Source organism: Entelurus aequoreus, linkage group LG02, assembly GCF_033978785.1.
Source record: "Entelurus aequoreus isolate RoL-2023_Sb linkage group LG02, RoL_Eaeq_v1.1, whole genome shotgun sequence".
Lineage (NCBI taxonomy): Eukaryota > Metazoa > Chordata > Actinopteri > Syngnathiformes > Syngnathidae > Entelurus > Entelurus aequoreus.
Window position 1 is genome coordinate 61968312 of NC_084732.1, and position 15300 is coordinate 61983611.

Here is a 15300-nt window from a genome sequence, read left to right on the forward strand (position 1 = left end):
TGAGGTGGCACTTGGTGAAAAAAGTTTGAGAACCACGGGCGTAGAGAGAGTAGAGAAGGAAACGGGAGAGCCACACAGATGCCACATTTGCACTTTTCTACGATTTCCTTCTAGAAAAATGGCAATAGCTACTCTTTTGGCCCCATGGTGGCTTATCTTGCAGTCGTACTCAATAAAAAAGCACAGAGATTGAGTCACCAGCGTATAATTCTTTGAGTGGGCATTTGATTCCATTGACTATATTTTGCTGTGTGATCATTTCTGTGACTCTTATTTGATGTAGTTCTGTGTTCCAGGGTGTGAATCCGGATGTAAAATATGAGGTGCAGTACAGCAGCTACGTCAACGTGACCTCAGATGGTTTTGTGATCCTAAAGAGGGTTGTGAAGACCGAGTCCTTTGCATTGCAGGTGAGCAGCACGCTCGGCTCACGGGAACAGCAAACATTGATGTTTCTCAGCTGTAAATGCAATATTGTTGTCAGCTCAGAGCGGTGGACTCCACAACGGGAGAGGTTGGCACAACAGCACTCTCTGTTCAAGTCATACCTGGTAGGAATACTGTTGTTTTATTTTCTTCATAGTAATAGCAATAACACTGCACTGGTGTAAAATACAGTACAGGAAATATCATAAGTAGTTGTCGACCTACCCACTCACACTGTTTAGAGAAAATGATGAATTTAATAGTAAAACACAATATGCCGACAAAATCTGCCGACCAAGTATGTCGATGTCGACGGAAGCGGGCGCTTTTAGTAATGCGTTCGGCTGTCTTTATTGAAAAAACAAAGTTTTTTTACAGTACTTTTAAAGACTTTCTGTTCATGTAATGTTTACTCCTGGCTTGATCCTCTCTGCAGCTGACGCCATACCGTCCCCTTCAAATGTTGGCTACCGCGCGGGTGACATGGCGCTCCTCGGGCTGGTCATGGCAGCTCTGCTGGTCCTCTGCCTCATTGTGATTGGCTTCTTGATCTCCCGCTTGTGGAAGGACAACATATGTGAGGTCAGTTGTTGTGTGCCAAGTACTGACATTATTTGGAAACGCACAGCACTACATGTATTTGTCAGGTCAAACAGCAAATCATAATAATTCCACTCCAACAGACAGCTGTGTTTCAGTTCATTTCCATGTGTATCATTTATTACCTCCTCCAGGATTTAGATTTAGATAGGATTCGATTTTAGGCATGATCCCGATACCAATAATTTACTCCCAGTACCAAAATGTATGTCAATACGTTTCGATACTTTTCCAAATAAAGGGAACTACGAAAAATGTCAATATTGTTTTTTTTCTAACCAAAAATCTTACAATACTGTACATTAAACACTCACAGTCATAGAACACGTCACTTCCTGTCAATGAGAAAGGACTCAAAGAAAAAGGCTGCGCTTCTGCTACTGGAGTTTTTGTTAAGTCTGAAGATTTTGACCACTGATTTGGGATCACAGCCACAGGAGAGTCACCTGGCATTTTCGACCTGATTTTGGTCAGTTGAGAGGCACTGATACGCTGAAATAAGGCGAGTTGGAAGAGCCGTTAGCCTCAAGCCAACGGCGCCTTACCGCCTAGCAACCAAAAGCTACGGCGAGTTTATAGCTGTTTTAAAGTGCTTCCGACGTCGCAGAGTGATATAAGTTGACAGGCTGACACCTCAAATTGTTCTCTGAACGGCGCAAGGTACGAAATTGTTGAAAAAAACAAGTTAAAAGTGCCGCAAGTCGCTAAAGAAGCAACTGCCGTTTAAGACATAAGAGGCACTGACGTCAGCGACTGCCGCGATGCCAAAAGCTAAAGGAAAAACTGAAATCCCGAAACGTTCGGTGTCAGCTGACACAGAACACAAGTGGGAACAAGATTTGAGGCTGGACACAGGACATGATGGGAATCAGGAAGGGATACTACAAAACCTATTACATGAATTTAAAGAAATGAAAGAAGAATTGAAAGAATGGAGAGAAGATATACTACTACAAAACCTATTACATGAATTTAAAGAAATGAAAGAAGAATTGAAAGAATGGAGAAAAAAAATGAAAGAAGAAATTAAAGAAATTAAAAAAGATCTGAGAAAAGCAACAACAGAACACAAACAAAATGTGAAAAGTCTGCAGCAAAATATAGAAATTCTGCAAACTCAGAACACCACCAGAAAAAATGAAGCCTCTGATATGTGCCAACAAATGAAGACCCTTCAAGAAGATATGCGCCAACAAATGAAGACCCTTCAAGAAGACAACTACATGCTGTGGAATATCATAGATGAAATGGATCAGGATAAACGAATGAATGATATCATCGTGACAGGGCACCGAAATAAACCAAGATCCTATGTGAAAGCTGTGAATAATGAAGGTGAACCAGATGAAATGGATATTGTCTCAGCAGAACAGCAAGTGGTCAACTTTCTGCAATCAAAGGAAATTGAAATCGACATTAATACCATCGAAACATGCATCCCACTGAACAGAAGAAACAACAACGCCACTCCAGTCGTGCTCATGAAACTCGTAAACAGAAAATCTAAAATGGCATTGCTGAGACAGGGAAAGAAGCTGAAGGGAACAAATGTGTACATGAATGAGCATCTCACAAAACGTAATGCTGGAATCGCCAAGAAAGCACGCGACTTGATAAAGCAGGGAAAAATCCAGGGAACTTGGAGCGCCAACTGTAGAATCTACATCAAGCTGAATGGAGGTCCAGAAGCAAGAGTACTTGTTGTCAATGACATCAAGGACCTGGACAATTTTTAAAGTTTACACGGCTTTCACAACAGCGATGATAATGGACTCTGACAGAAAACAAGCACCTAAATTCAGCATCAACACTACTATGTTCCAGGGGCGTCACTAGCTTTTAAGGACAGGGGGGGCTTAGCCCCCAGGAGATGCACAGGATGCGAGCGAACGTAGCGCAAGAGCACAAAACTTCACAAACAGCTAACAAAGACTTAAAAATTATTCATTGTTATTATTATTATTTCAGTGGGTTTATTTTCAATCTGTGTTCAGTACAACAACAAACATGGGTTTGCACAGTGACATTTTGTTTACAGCATCAACAAGAAACAATTACTTGCATGATCCTTCAAGATACACTGAAACACAATGAAAGTTATGGCATTAGCCTCTATGTTATTCATTCACAACATAGAGGCTAATGACACGACTTTAGCTCACAATACAATAATTGTTTGTTCCCAAATATTTTGAAGTTGCGCAGATTACATTTTGGGCACATATGTGACTAAAATGGTTGTAAATTCAAGCCCTGGAAATATTACTTAATTACTTGAATTAAAGTAATATCTGGATCGGGATAATTTGGCTTGTATATAATATATATATATATATATATATATATATATATATATATATATATATATATATATATATATATATATATATATATATATATATATATATATATATATATATATATATATATATATATATATATATATATATATATATATATATTATGGCAAGCCGTTAAGGAAATTAAATATATATGGAAGTCTGAATAGAAATGAGAAACTTTTATATATACTGTAAATAAGAAAGACTGCTGATCTGAAAAAGAGCCAAAGCTGTCAAAGAGCTGAGGGACCATCTTCAAAGTGCAATGCAGAAACAAATAATGCAAACAATAAAATGTAACTTCCAGGGCTTGAGATCAAGGTAGTTCCGTCGTCCCGGGGACGGTAAAAAAAATGCACGGGACGAAATTAAATGCTCCCCGGGACGATGGCTTTTAACCATTTTTTTCTTTTTCTTTTTATGTATTTATTCATTTTACATTTTATATTAAATGTCTTGGTTTTTCCACCCTCTGAAAATCCTATGAAATATTTAACAAGCTATCATATAATAATACAACAGCTATTAATGTAACAATACAATAAAACAAATATATTGAATGATGTTTTTTTCATTATTTTAACAATAGGCTAATGTATATTACTTTATATAGATTCTACAAGAAACACAAAACTTAAAAACTAAATTATTTACAATTGCAGACACAAGGTTCTTGTTCTGCAGTGCTGTGTGCTAATGTGCTTCGTACACCTGCAGGACCGCAAGCAAGGTCGCAGAGAAAATGCGGACTGGATTTTGAGTGATGTGGGCATTTTCTATATGAACAAGTCCAAAGACCGCAATCAAGGTCGCAGAGAAAATGCGGACTGGATTTTGAGTGATGTGGGCATTTTCTATATGAACAAGTGGAATGGATTGGATATCAATCAATCAATCAATGTTTATTTATATAGCTCTAAATCACAAGTGTCTCAAAGGGCTGCACAAGCCACAACGACATCCTCGGTACAGAGCCCACATACTGTGGGCTCTCTACCTTACGCAATGAAGTGAGGGGAAACTGAGTGAAAAATGACAGGTTATATGATTATTTATTTAAACTCATATTCGGGCCACTTTATAATGAATATATCGGCATGTATTTGTAAAAAAAAATAATAAAATAAAATAAATAAATAAATTAATTAAAAAAAATTAAAAAAAATTAAAAATTGATTTTTTTTTTTTAACACCAAATTATTTAGGGGGGCTTAAGAACATTTTAGGTACAATAGGCCTAACAACGCCAATGCTATGTTCCAAGGGACGACTAAACAAGAAGACCTAGATTCAGGATTGCCTCCACCTACACTTATAGAGATTATTGAAACAACATCAAAGATTGTTGAATGAGAAAATATGGAACTAAAAAACTTCTGCAACAAAGATCACAAAAACCAGGATTTGGAAAATGATATAATCAGTAGTAATTGTTTTCATTATACAGATGAGCAATATAATAGCAGCATTAAATGTGATAACACATTGTCAATTATTCATTTTAATAGCAGAAGCTTGTATGCAAACTACAACAACATTAAGAACTTTTTGGAACACATCAACGAACCCTTCAAAGTGATCGCTGTCACAGAAACATGGGTTGATGATAAAAAAGGAATAGATTTTGATCTGGAAGGATATGAACTAAACTACATCAACAGAACCAACAAGAACGGAGGGGGAGTAGCTGTGTACGTGATGAAGAACCTGAACTACAAAGTGGTAAAAAACATGTAATTTGCTATAGATAATATCTTAGAATGTATAACCATTGAAATATGTCAGGAAAAAAGCAAAAACATATTCATCAGTTGTATATATAGATCACCTAAGTCAAGTATAAAAACATTTGAAGAATGGATCAAGGCAACTTACATGGACAATGGTAAAAAAAATGTTTTCTTATGCGGTGACTTTAATATTGACTTATTGAACCCTAACAAGCAAAAGTCTATTGATGACTTCATTGATACAATGTACAGCATCAGTTTATATCCTAAAATCACAAAGCCAAGCAGAATCACAGGACACTGTGCCACGCTTATTGATACTATTTTTACCAATGATTTTGATAATAACACTACAAGTGGTCTACTTATAACCGACGTTAGTGATCATCTGCCAGTTTTTACAATATATGATGGCAACTACAAAAAGAACATGGAACAAAAGGACATTTCGAAGACTGTGCACAGAGAAGAGGATGATTGCTTTCAAAATTTAGCTACAAAAGCAAGATTGGGACAATGTGTACAATGAAAAAGAGGTTGATGAAGCATATGAACATTTCTTAAACAAGTTCATAATACTTTATGACAAACATTGTCCATGGATACAACTCAGTAATAAGCAGAGAAAGAATAATCAACCATGGATGACAAAAGGATAAAAAAAATGCTTGTAAGAAGAATACACTATATAGAACATTTATAGCACAGAGAACTACAGAGGCAGATATTAAGTACAAAAAGTATAAAAACAAGTTAACAAACATACTACGATCATGTAGAAAATAATATTACAGGGAATTATTGGGACAGGAACAAAAATAATATGAGAGCAACATGGGGCATCCTCAATAGCATTATTAAAAATGTCACTAAGAGGGATTACCCCCAATACTTCTTAGACGGAAATAAAAATAATGACAACATAAAGGAAGTAGTTGAAAGCTTCAATAATTACTTTGTAAATATTGGACCAAAATTGGAAGAAAGGATTCCAGACCAAGTTACAATTGAGGACTATAATGATACCATAGAGCGAAATCCCAACTCTATGTTCCTCAGTAATGTGACACAGGAGGAAATAGTTATAATCGTGAAAAAATGTAAATCTAAGACTTCAACTGATTATAACGGAGTTGATATGGAAACGATAAAAAAGGTTATTGAAGAGATCTCAGGACCATTAATGTATATTAGTAACCTATCATTTCAAACAGGTACATTTCCAAACAAAATGAAAAAAGCTAAAGTTGCACCAATTTATAAGACTGGAGACAAACATCAATTTACAAATTATAGACCTGTTTCTTTACTTCCACAATTTTCTAAAATCATTGAAAAACTGTTCAATAACAGATTAGAGAGTTTCACAAATAAAAACAGAATACTCAAAGAGAACCAATATGGATACAGAGCTAATGTTTCATCTTCAATGGCTTTAATTGAAATTACAGAATAAATTACCAATGCAACAGATAGTAAAAAATGTGCGGCAGCGGTTTTTATGGATGTAACTAGACCATTTCACACAATTAATCACAATATTTTAATCAAAAAACTACAACGATATTGCATCGCAGGGTTAGTCTTAAACTAAATAAGAAGTTGTCTAACGAACAGGAAACAATACGTGAAGCTAGGCGAACACACATCTATAACGCTAAATATATCCTGTGGTGTACCTCAGGGATCAATACTAGGACCTAAATTATTCAATCTCTATATAAATGCCATTTGTAAAGTTACAAAAGATTTAAAGTTAGTATTATTTGCGGATGATACAACAGCGTTTTGTTCAGGAGAGAACACACAGAAGATAATACAAATAATAACAGAAGAAATGAACAAATTAAAAAGATGGTTTGACAAAAACAGACTATCTTTGAATCTCAGTAAAACTAAAATAATGCTATTTGGTAACAGTAGAAGAGAAAGTCAAACACAAATACAAATAGATGGAATAGAAATTGAAAGAGTAAATGAAACCAAATTTCTAGGTGTAATGATTGATGATAAATTGAACTGGAAATCTCACGTAAAAAATATACAACATAAAGTAGCAAGAAACACGTCAATAATGAATAAAGCAAAATATGTTCTAGACCAAAAATCACTTCATATTCTCTACTGCTCACTAGTGTTACATATCTGAGTTGCTGTGTAGAAATATGGGGAAATAATTACAAAAGTACACTTCATTCACTAACGGTGTTACAAAAAAGATCAGTTAGAATAATACATAATGTTGGATATAGAGAACATACAAATCCTTTATTTATTGAATCAAAGATACTGAAATTCCACGACATAGTGAATTTGCAAACAGCTAAAATTATACACAATGCAAACTATAACCTGCTACCCAAGAATATACAACAATTCTTCTCAGAAAAAGAGGAGAAATATAATCTTAGAGAAAAATGTAATTTAAAACATTTGTACGCACGTACAACACTTAAGACCTTCAGTATATCAGTATGTGGAATTAAATTATGGAATGGATTAAGCAAAGCAATCAAACAATGCACTAATATGATCCACTTCAATAAACTCTTCAAACTTAAAGTGTTTACAAAGTACAAAGAAGAACCATCATAAACATTCTGAATATATTTCATCCATCCATTCTTTCATTCTCAAAATAATCTTACTTATCTCATCATATGAAATATAACTTATTTATGTATTTATTTTTATTGTGATTACTTATGGAGTATATTGTGAATACATTGAGAACAGGAAGTGAACAAAAGTTTTAGCAATGTTATGTAAAAGAAAAGGGGTAGGATTAAATAAGCTCTGCTTCTTCCTACTCCTTTTCGAACATGTTGAAAAGAGAAACTGGAAATTATGATGAATCATGTTCTATGCTTCCATGTTCGAAATAAACTCAAACTCAAACTCAAACTCAAACTCAAACTCAAACTCAAACTCAATTTTACAAGGTTCAAATATAAATTTAAAGGCATTAAACTCAAAGAACAATTTACAATGTTCCATATTACATATACTCTGCCATAATCAAGGATTAGGTTAGAATAGTGATGTGTATTTCTGGTCTTGTCACCCTTGACACGGCAGTGCGGCTAGATCAAAAGAGACGTCGGAGACGCTTTACTGAACCAAAAGTTGCTTTATTACAAGCGAGCCTCATTTACACAGGACTGCAGTTCCTAGAGGAGGTCAGGTCAACAAAATGAAGCACTCCTAACTTGGAGAAGCCAAACCATCAGTTTTTATATTCCTCCTTCCTGTCTCTGTGTGTGGGTGTTCTAAGTCAGGAGAGCGCATCCTGACCATAAAAGGAGAAGTTTGTGTAAGTGTCTGGAAAACAACTGCTCTGAGTCATAACTTAAATGTTGACATTGGGCTGAACATGTAATCTCTTCTCAAGGATAGTGCTATAAGTTTTTCAATCCAAAGTCCTAAATGGCCTCTTTCCTACGAGAAGTGATCCAATCCACCTGCGAATATCAAACTAAGAGGCCTTATTATTCTGTGCTCAAACTGAAATACCACTACTTGGTGATTTGCTTTCTCCAAGATGAATATAAACATTCACCATATGCAAAACATAATATGAGTTAATTAATTCACTTCAATAGAACAGAAAGGTTTAAATTATTCATGATTTATGGTTGGCACTCCTGGTCTGGGCTTTAAGAAAAATACAATTATGAATTATTTACTAAAATCAAAACTATGGATACATGTACACACATAAGCCATGTAGCAGGTAAGACACATTTATTAAAGACAAAACAAAAATTGTAGGAATTTGTTACAAAATTTAGTAATTTCACTTGCATTAGTTGACTGCTAATTGGGCAGTTTTAACTGCGCTGATATTTGGCATCAAGCCAAGCAGCTGTGTGCTCGTCTACGTATCTTCATGTTATGTATCTACATGTTATGTATCTACATGTGCACAACGGGGGAGCTAGTTAATTTATGAGAGTAGCATATGTGTGTTTGTGAGAATGACAACGTGTTGGCTGAGTGACGTCAGTGAGTGAGCGGGCGAGTACAAAGAGAGCAGCAGGACAGGTGTAACAAAACCATTATTACCTGTCACTATTTAAACTCCTTGTGCAGATCCAAATGCTTATTATTTAAATGTTTACCTAAGTTTGAAGCAAAGGTGGTAATACTAATCGCCACATTTGGTGAGGCGTGTCTTAAAGCAGCTGTTGTGACAGTAGCGTGTGTGCAGAGGTGGGTAGTAACGCGCTACATTTACTCCGTTACATCTACTTTAGTAACTTTTGGGATAAATTGTACTTCTAAGAGTAGTTTTAATGCAACATACTTTTACTTTTACTTGAGTATATTTATAGAGAAGAAACGCCACTTTTACTCCTCTCCATTTATCTACATTCAGCTCGCTACTCGCTACTGATTTTTATCGATCTGTTAATGCACGCTTTGTTTGTTTTGGTTTGTCAGACAGACCTTTGAAGTAGGATCTATCACATGCCTGCGTTTCACCAATAAAATGCAGTCACTGGTGACGTTTGACTCCGTTTCACCAATCAAATGCAGTCACTGGTGACGTTTGACTCCGTTTCACCAATCAAATGCAGTCACTGGTGACGTATAACTCAGTTTCACCAATCAAACAGAGCCAGGCGGTCACATGATTAACTGCACATAAAGTTTCAGCGGCAAACAACAACAAACTTAACCTTACATGAACTCAACGCCAAATTTGAGGAAGCACATTGCGGTAAGTAACGTTAGTAGATATATTGGCTGTCACCGTAGGCTGATGTTAGCTTCCCTGCTATGAATCACTGTCAAATGTACGTCGTGTGGGGACATTTATTAACGCACTGCAGCCTCACAGACAGACAGACAGAGACACACACAAACACACACGCGCAGTCGCACACACACTCACACATGCATACAAACACCAATCAGAAGTGCACAGTGTGTTCCCAGGTGCAGACCACACCTATCAGTTTATTGTTTGCGTAAAGGCTTACTTGTCATTTTCCTTTGTAATCTCTGCCTATTGAGCCTATGGTGCTGTTAAGTTATTGTGGCTCAATTTTCCTTATTTTTTTTTTATGTTAATGTATTATTATTTAATATATATTATTGTTTTAGTTGCTTAAGAGATATTCCTGGCTCTGAATTTGCTCATTGCTATTTTTATGTTTTTGTGCATTATTTGTTGCCGTCATCATTAAACGAACAGGTTACTCATCAGTTACTCAGTACTTGAGTAGTTTTTTCACAACATACTTTTTACTTTTAATCAAGTAAATATTTGGGTGACTACTCCATACTTTTGCTTGAGTAATAAATCACTTAAGTAACAGTACTCTTACTTGAGTACAATTTCTGGCTACTCTACCCACCTTTGTGTGTGTGTGTGTGTGTGTGTGTGTGTGTGTGTGTGTGTGTGTGTGTGTGTGTGTGTGTGTGTGTGTGTGTGTGTGTGTGTGTGTGTGTGTGTGTGTGTGTGTGTGTGTGTGTGTGTGTGTGTGTGTGTGTGTGTGTGTGTGTGTGTGTGCTTGATGTGTATTTCTGGTCTTGTCATCCTCGTCCGGACAGAAGGGTGACACTGCAATGCGGCCGGATCAAAAGAGACGTCGGAGTTGCTTTACTGAACCAAAAGATGCTTTATTACAAGCGAGCCTCATTATACAGGACTGCAGTTCCTGGAGGAGGTCAGGTCAAGAAAATGAGGCACTCCTAAGTTGGAGAAGCCAAACCATCAGTTTTCTATTCCTTCTTTCTCTGTCTGGGTGTGTGTTAATTCAGGAGAGTACAACCTGACCATGAAAGGAGATGCTCGTGTGTAAGTGACTGGGAAGACAACAGATGTATACCATCACTTGTAGGTTAACGTTAAGATAAGCATGGAATCTCTCCTCTAGGATAGAGCTACAACTTTTGCATTCTGGAGCCTGGTTTTATTGCTTCTTCTCGTGGGAGAGCTAATTCCAGTCCACATGCGAATGTCCAACTAAGGCTCCTTAATTTATTATGGGCTCAACCATTATTTACTTAAACATATATATATATATATATATATATATATATATATATAAACATATAAACATTCAGCATATGCAGAACATAATATGAGTTAATTAATTCACTTCATGCTCCTTTAAGAATGGCAGTATGTGGGGTGAGTGACGTGAGTGAGTGAGCAAATAAGGAGAGGTAGCATGTGCAGGAGTGTTAATAGCATGGTGGATGTCCGGTTGTGCCCTGTGGAAATTATAAATAAAGTGACCAAGTTGTAACTAATCGACGACCTCGTCATTCCGACCAAAGAGCGGAGCTTTACGGACCCATTGCCGGTGTTAACTTCGACAAAACATGGGCCTTGGAGGGAACGTCTGCCTTGCGCTCCTTGTCCACGGTCTGTACTGGAGCCGACAAGCAGGAAAGGTGTCTATTCAGGCGCCTGCCTGTTTAAAGCGTCACCTTTATTGTTAGTTTTGAAGCCCAAATACCTCCATATTGCGCTGCACGCACCCTCTTTATTAACCAGTAGAATTGTCGTTTTTTGTGTGTGCGTTTTGACACACTCACCATCATGCGCCTCGGCTCTGTAGTCATCACCGCACAGCGACATTCAGATGAAATAATGGTACTGGTATTTTTCAAAGGTGGTATAGTACCGATTTCTATTGATTAGTACCGCAATACGTTATTAGTACCGGTATACCGTACAACTTTACATCCCGATCATTTCTACTTACAATACAAGCCTCAACTTCTGTGTGTGTATGCCAGCGGTCATGACTCCGCTCACAAAGACAAAGAGTGGATGACTGACAAGAGGGTTCACTTTGTTACTTTCAGGAAATGTCAGAAACGGTACAAGGAACAAGTGATTACATTTTGGGCAGAATCTGGATCACTGTCTGGATTTAGGACTATTAAAATTGTTTTTATTATTGAGCGTTTGGGCCAGGCGAGCTTCTAAACTCTCCCAGTGTTTTTCTAGTTTGGGACTGCTTTGGTGTAAGTGCGCGCACATCAGCACAGGGCATCCATGATTGAGAGCCACGAGCGTCAATTTTATTGAGGCCACTAATTTTGCCGAAGATTTGTTAAATCTGTTCTCTTGTCCCACTCTGGGTGGCATATGCTAGCTGTCGGTGGTGTTTTTAGATTTTTTTGGTTCAAAAAATGTAATTTGGAGCCAGTGATAAACAGCACCTTTTAGCACAAATGAGTCTCACGGGTTTAAAAGCTAAGATGATTTTAATCTACATTTAAAACACTTCCTTGTGGTCTAGATCAGTGGTGCCCAACCGGCCACACAAGAAATAAAAAATAAAAATAAAAAATATATATATATATATTTTTTTGTATTAAATCAACATAAAAAAACACAAGATACACTTACAATTAGTGCACCAACCCCAAAAACCTCCCTCCCCCATTTACACTCATTCACACTCATTCGCACAAAAGGGTTGTTTCTTTCTGTTATTAATATTTCTGGTTCCTACATTATATATCAATATATATCAATACAGTCTGCAGGGATACAGTCCGTAAGCACGCATGATTGTATTTTTTTATGACAATTTTTTTTTTTTTTTAAATACCAAGCTCCTTTCAACCGGAATTTACGTCAGTGCACGCTGCATGTCAGGGTTATTGTGTGGATGCCAAGATTATATGAAAATAATACTTTATCCTACCTTCTATTGTGCTTCCTCAAACTCGGCTGACAGCTTACCTTAATGTCTAAATAAGTATGTCCACCTCGCATTGACGTCACAACGTAGCCAGACTGCAAAACGCCGCGGCCAGAGGCATCCAAAACTGCGCCCAAAATGCATGAACCTTATTATTTGACGCTTTGGCATCAATTTAACGTGAATGTCAAACTTTGTAAATGGGTTATGCGCTTTTCTACCTTCAAGGTACTCAAAGCGCTTTGACACTATTTCCACATTCACACACCGATTGCGAGAGCTGCCATGCAAGGCCCTAATCTCGACCCATCAGGATCAAGGGTCTTGCTCAAGGACTAGGATGGCAGAAGCTGGGATCGAACCAGGAACCCTCAAGTTGCTGGCAGAACCGCTCTACCAACCAAGCCAGGCCGTCCCAACATTTATAAGTCTGAAAAGGGGAAATTCATCATAGATCCTGTTAGACTCGACTTGCGTTCTTTTGTTGAGCAGTCGGCGGCATGGTCTTCTGGAAGATTTCCCAAGTATTTATATAAAACAAGTCACAGGTAAATGTTACAGCGTTGGTCTCACTCCCACAAATGCATTGTAGATTTGACCTGCTCAGTGGCCTTGTGGTTAGAGTGTCCATCCTGAGACTGGAAGGTTGTGAGTTCAAACCCTGGCCGAGTCATACCAAAGACTATATAAATGGGACCCATTACCTCCCTGCTTGGCACTCAGCATCAAGGGTTGGAATTGGGGGTTAAATCACCAAAATAATTCCCGGGCGCGGCCACTGATGCTGCTCACTGCTCCCCTCACCTCACAGGGGTGAACACGGGGATGGGCCAAATGCAGAGAATAATTTCACCACACCTTGTGTGTGACTATCGTTGGGACTTTAACTTTAGATTGCGTATGCACACATAATGAGCGGGTGCCTCCACAAGCAACCTTCTGCAAAAGTGAGCCCCGATGAAGAATTCTTCATTCTCTTTGCAGACAAAGAGCCGATAGGTCCAACGTGTCAATGAGTATTGTCGAGGGTGGGGGCCAGTCCAAGGAAAAAGAAGGCAAGAAGAGGGAGATGCTTGTGTTTCCATCCATCGTTGAGGGCAATTTTTTCCATAGGATGTACAAACCCCGTTTCCATATGAGTTGGGAAATTGTGTACATGTAAATATAAACGGAATACAATGATTTGCAAATCCTTTACAACCCATATTCAATTGAATGCACTACAAAGACAAGATATTTGATGTTCAAACTCATAAACTTAATTTTTTTTTTTGCAAATAATAATTAACTTTAAATTTCATGGCTGCAACACGTGCCAAAGTAGTTGGAAAGGGCATGTTCACCACTGTGTTACATGGCCTTTCCTTTTAACAACACTCAGTAAACGTTTGGGAACTGAGGAGACATATTTTTTAAGCTTCTCAGGTAGAATTCTTTCCCATTCTTGCTTGATGTACAGCTTAAGTTGTTCAACAGTCCGGGGGTCTCCGTTGTGGTATTTTAGGCTTCATAATGCGCCACACATTTTCAATGGGAGACAGGTCTGGACTACAGGCAGGCCAGTCTAGTACCCGCACTCTTTTACTATGAAGCCACGTTGATGTAACACGTGGCTTGGCATTGTCTTGCTGAAATAAGCAGGGGCGTCCATGGTAACGCTGCTTGGATGGCAACATATGTTGCTCCAAAACCTGTATGTACCTTTCAGCATTAATGGCGCCTTCACAGATTCGTAAGTTACCCATGTCTTGGGCACTAATACACCCCCATACCATCACAGATGCTGGCTTTTTAACTTTGCGCCTATAACAATCCGGATGGTTCTTTTCCTCTTTGGTCTGGAGGACACGACGTCCACAGTTTCCAAAAACAATTTGAAATGTGGACTCGTCAGACCACAGAACACTTTTCCACTTTGTATCAGTCCATCTTAGATGAGCTCAGGCCCAGCGAAGCCGACGGCGTTTCTGGGTGTTGTTGATAAACGGTTTTCGCCTTGCATAGGAGAGTTTTAACTTGCACTTACAGATGTAGCGACCAACTGTAGTTACTGACAGTGGGTTTCTGAAGTGTTCCTGAGCCTATGTGGTGATATCCTTTACACACTGATGTCGCTTGTTGATGCAGTACAGCCTGAGGGATCGAAGGTCACGGGCTTAGCTGCTTACGTGCAGTGATTTCTCCAGATTCTCTGAACCCTTTGATGATATTACGGACCGTAGATGGTGAAATCCCTAAATTCCTTGCAATAGCTGGTTGAGAAAGGTTTTTCTTAAACTGTTCAACAATTTGCTCATGCATTTGTTGACTAAGTGGTGAGCCTCGCCCCATCCTTGTTTGTGAATGACTAAACATTGCATGGAATCTACTTTTATACCCAATCATGGCACCCACCTGTTCCCAATTTGCCTGTTCACCTGTGGGATGTTCCAAATAAGTGTTTGATGAGCATTCCTCAACTTTATCAGTATTTATTGCCACCTTTCCCAACTTATTTGTCACGTGTTGCTGGCATCAAATTCTAAAGTT

The 15300-nt window shown here is 37.9% G+C and overlaps 1 protein-coding gene across 1 annotated transcript in view; it reads left to right on the plus strand.

Moving 5' to 3' along the window:
- cdhr5a (cadherin-related family member 5a) overlaps window positions 1-15300 on the plus strand; it is a 42457-nt gene that overhangs the window by 23572 nt on the left and 3585 nt on the right. The window contains exons 11-13 of the mRNA XM_062068620.1: window positions 297-410; window positions 485-551; window positions 863-1008. Coding sequence (XP_061924604.1) covers window positions 297-410; window positions 485-551; window positions 863-1008 — 327 coding nt within the window. The remainder of the gene's footprint in view (window positions 1-296; window positions 411-484; window positions 552-862; window positions 1009-15300) is intronic.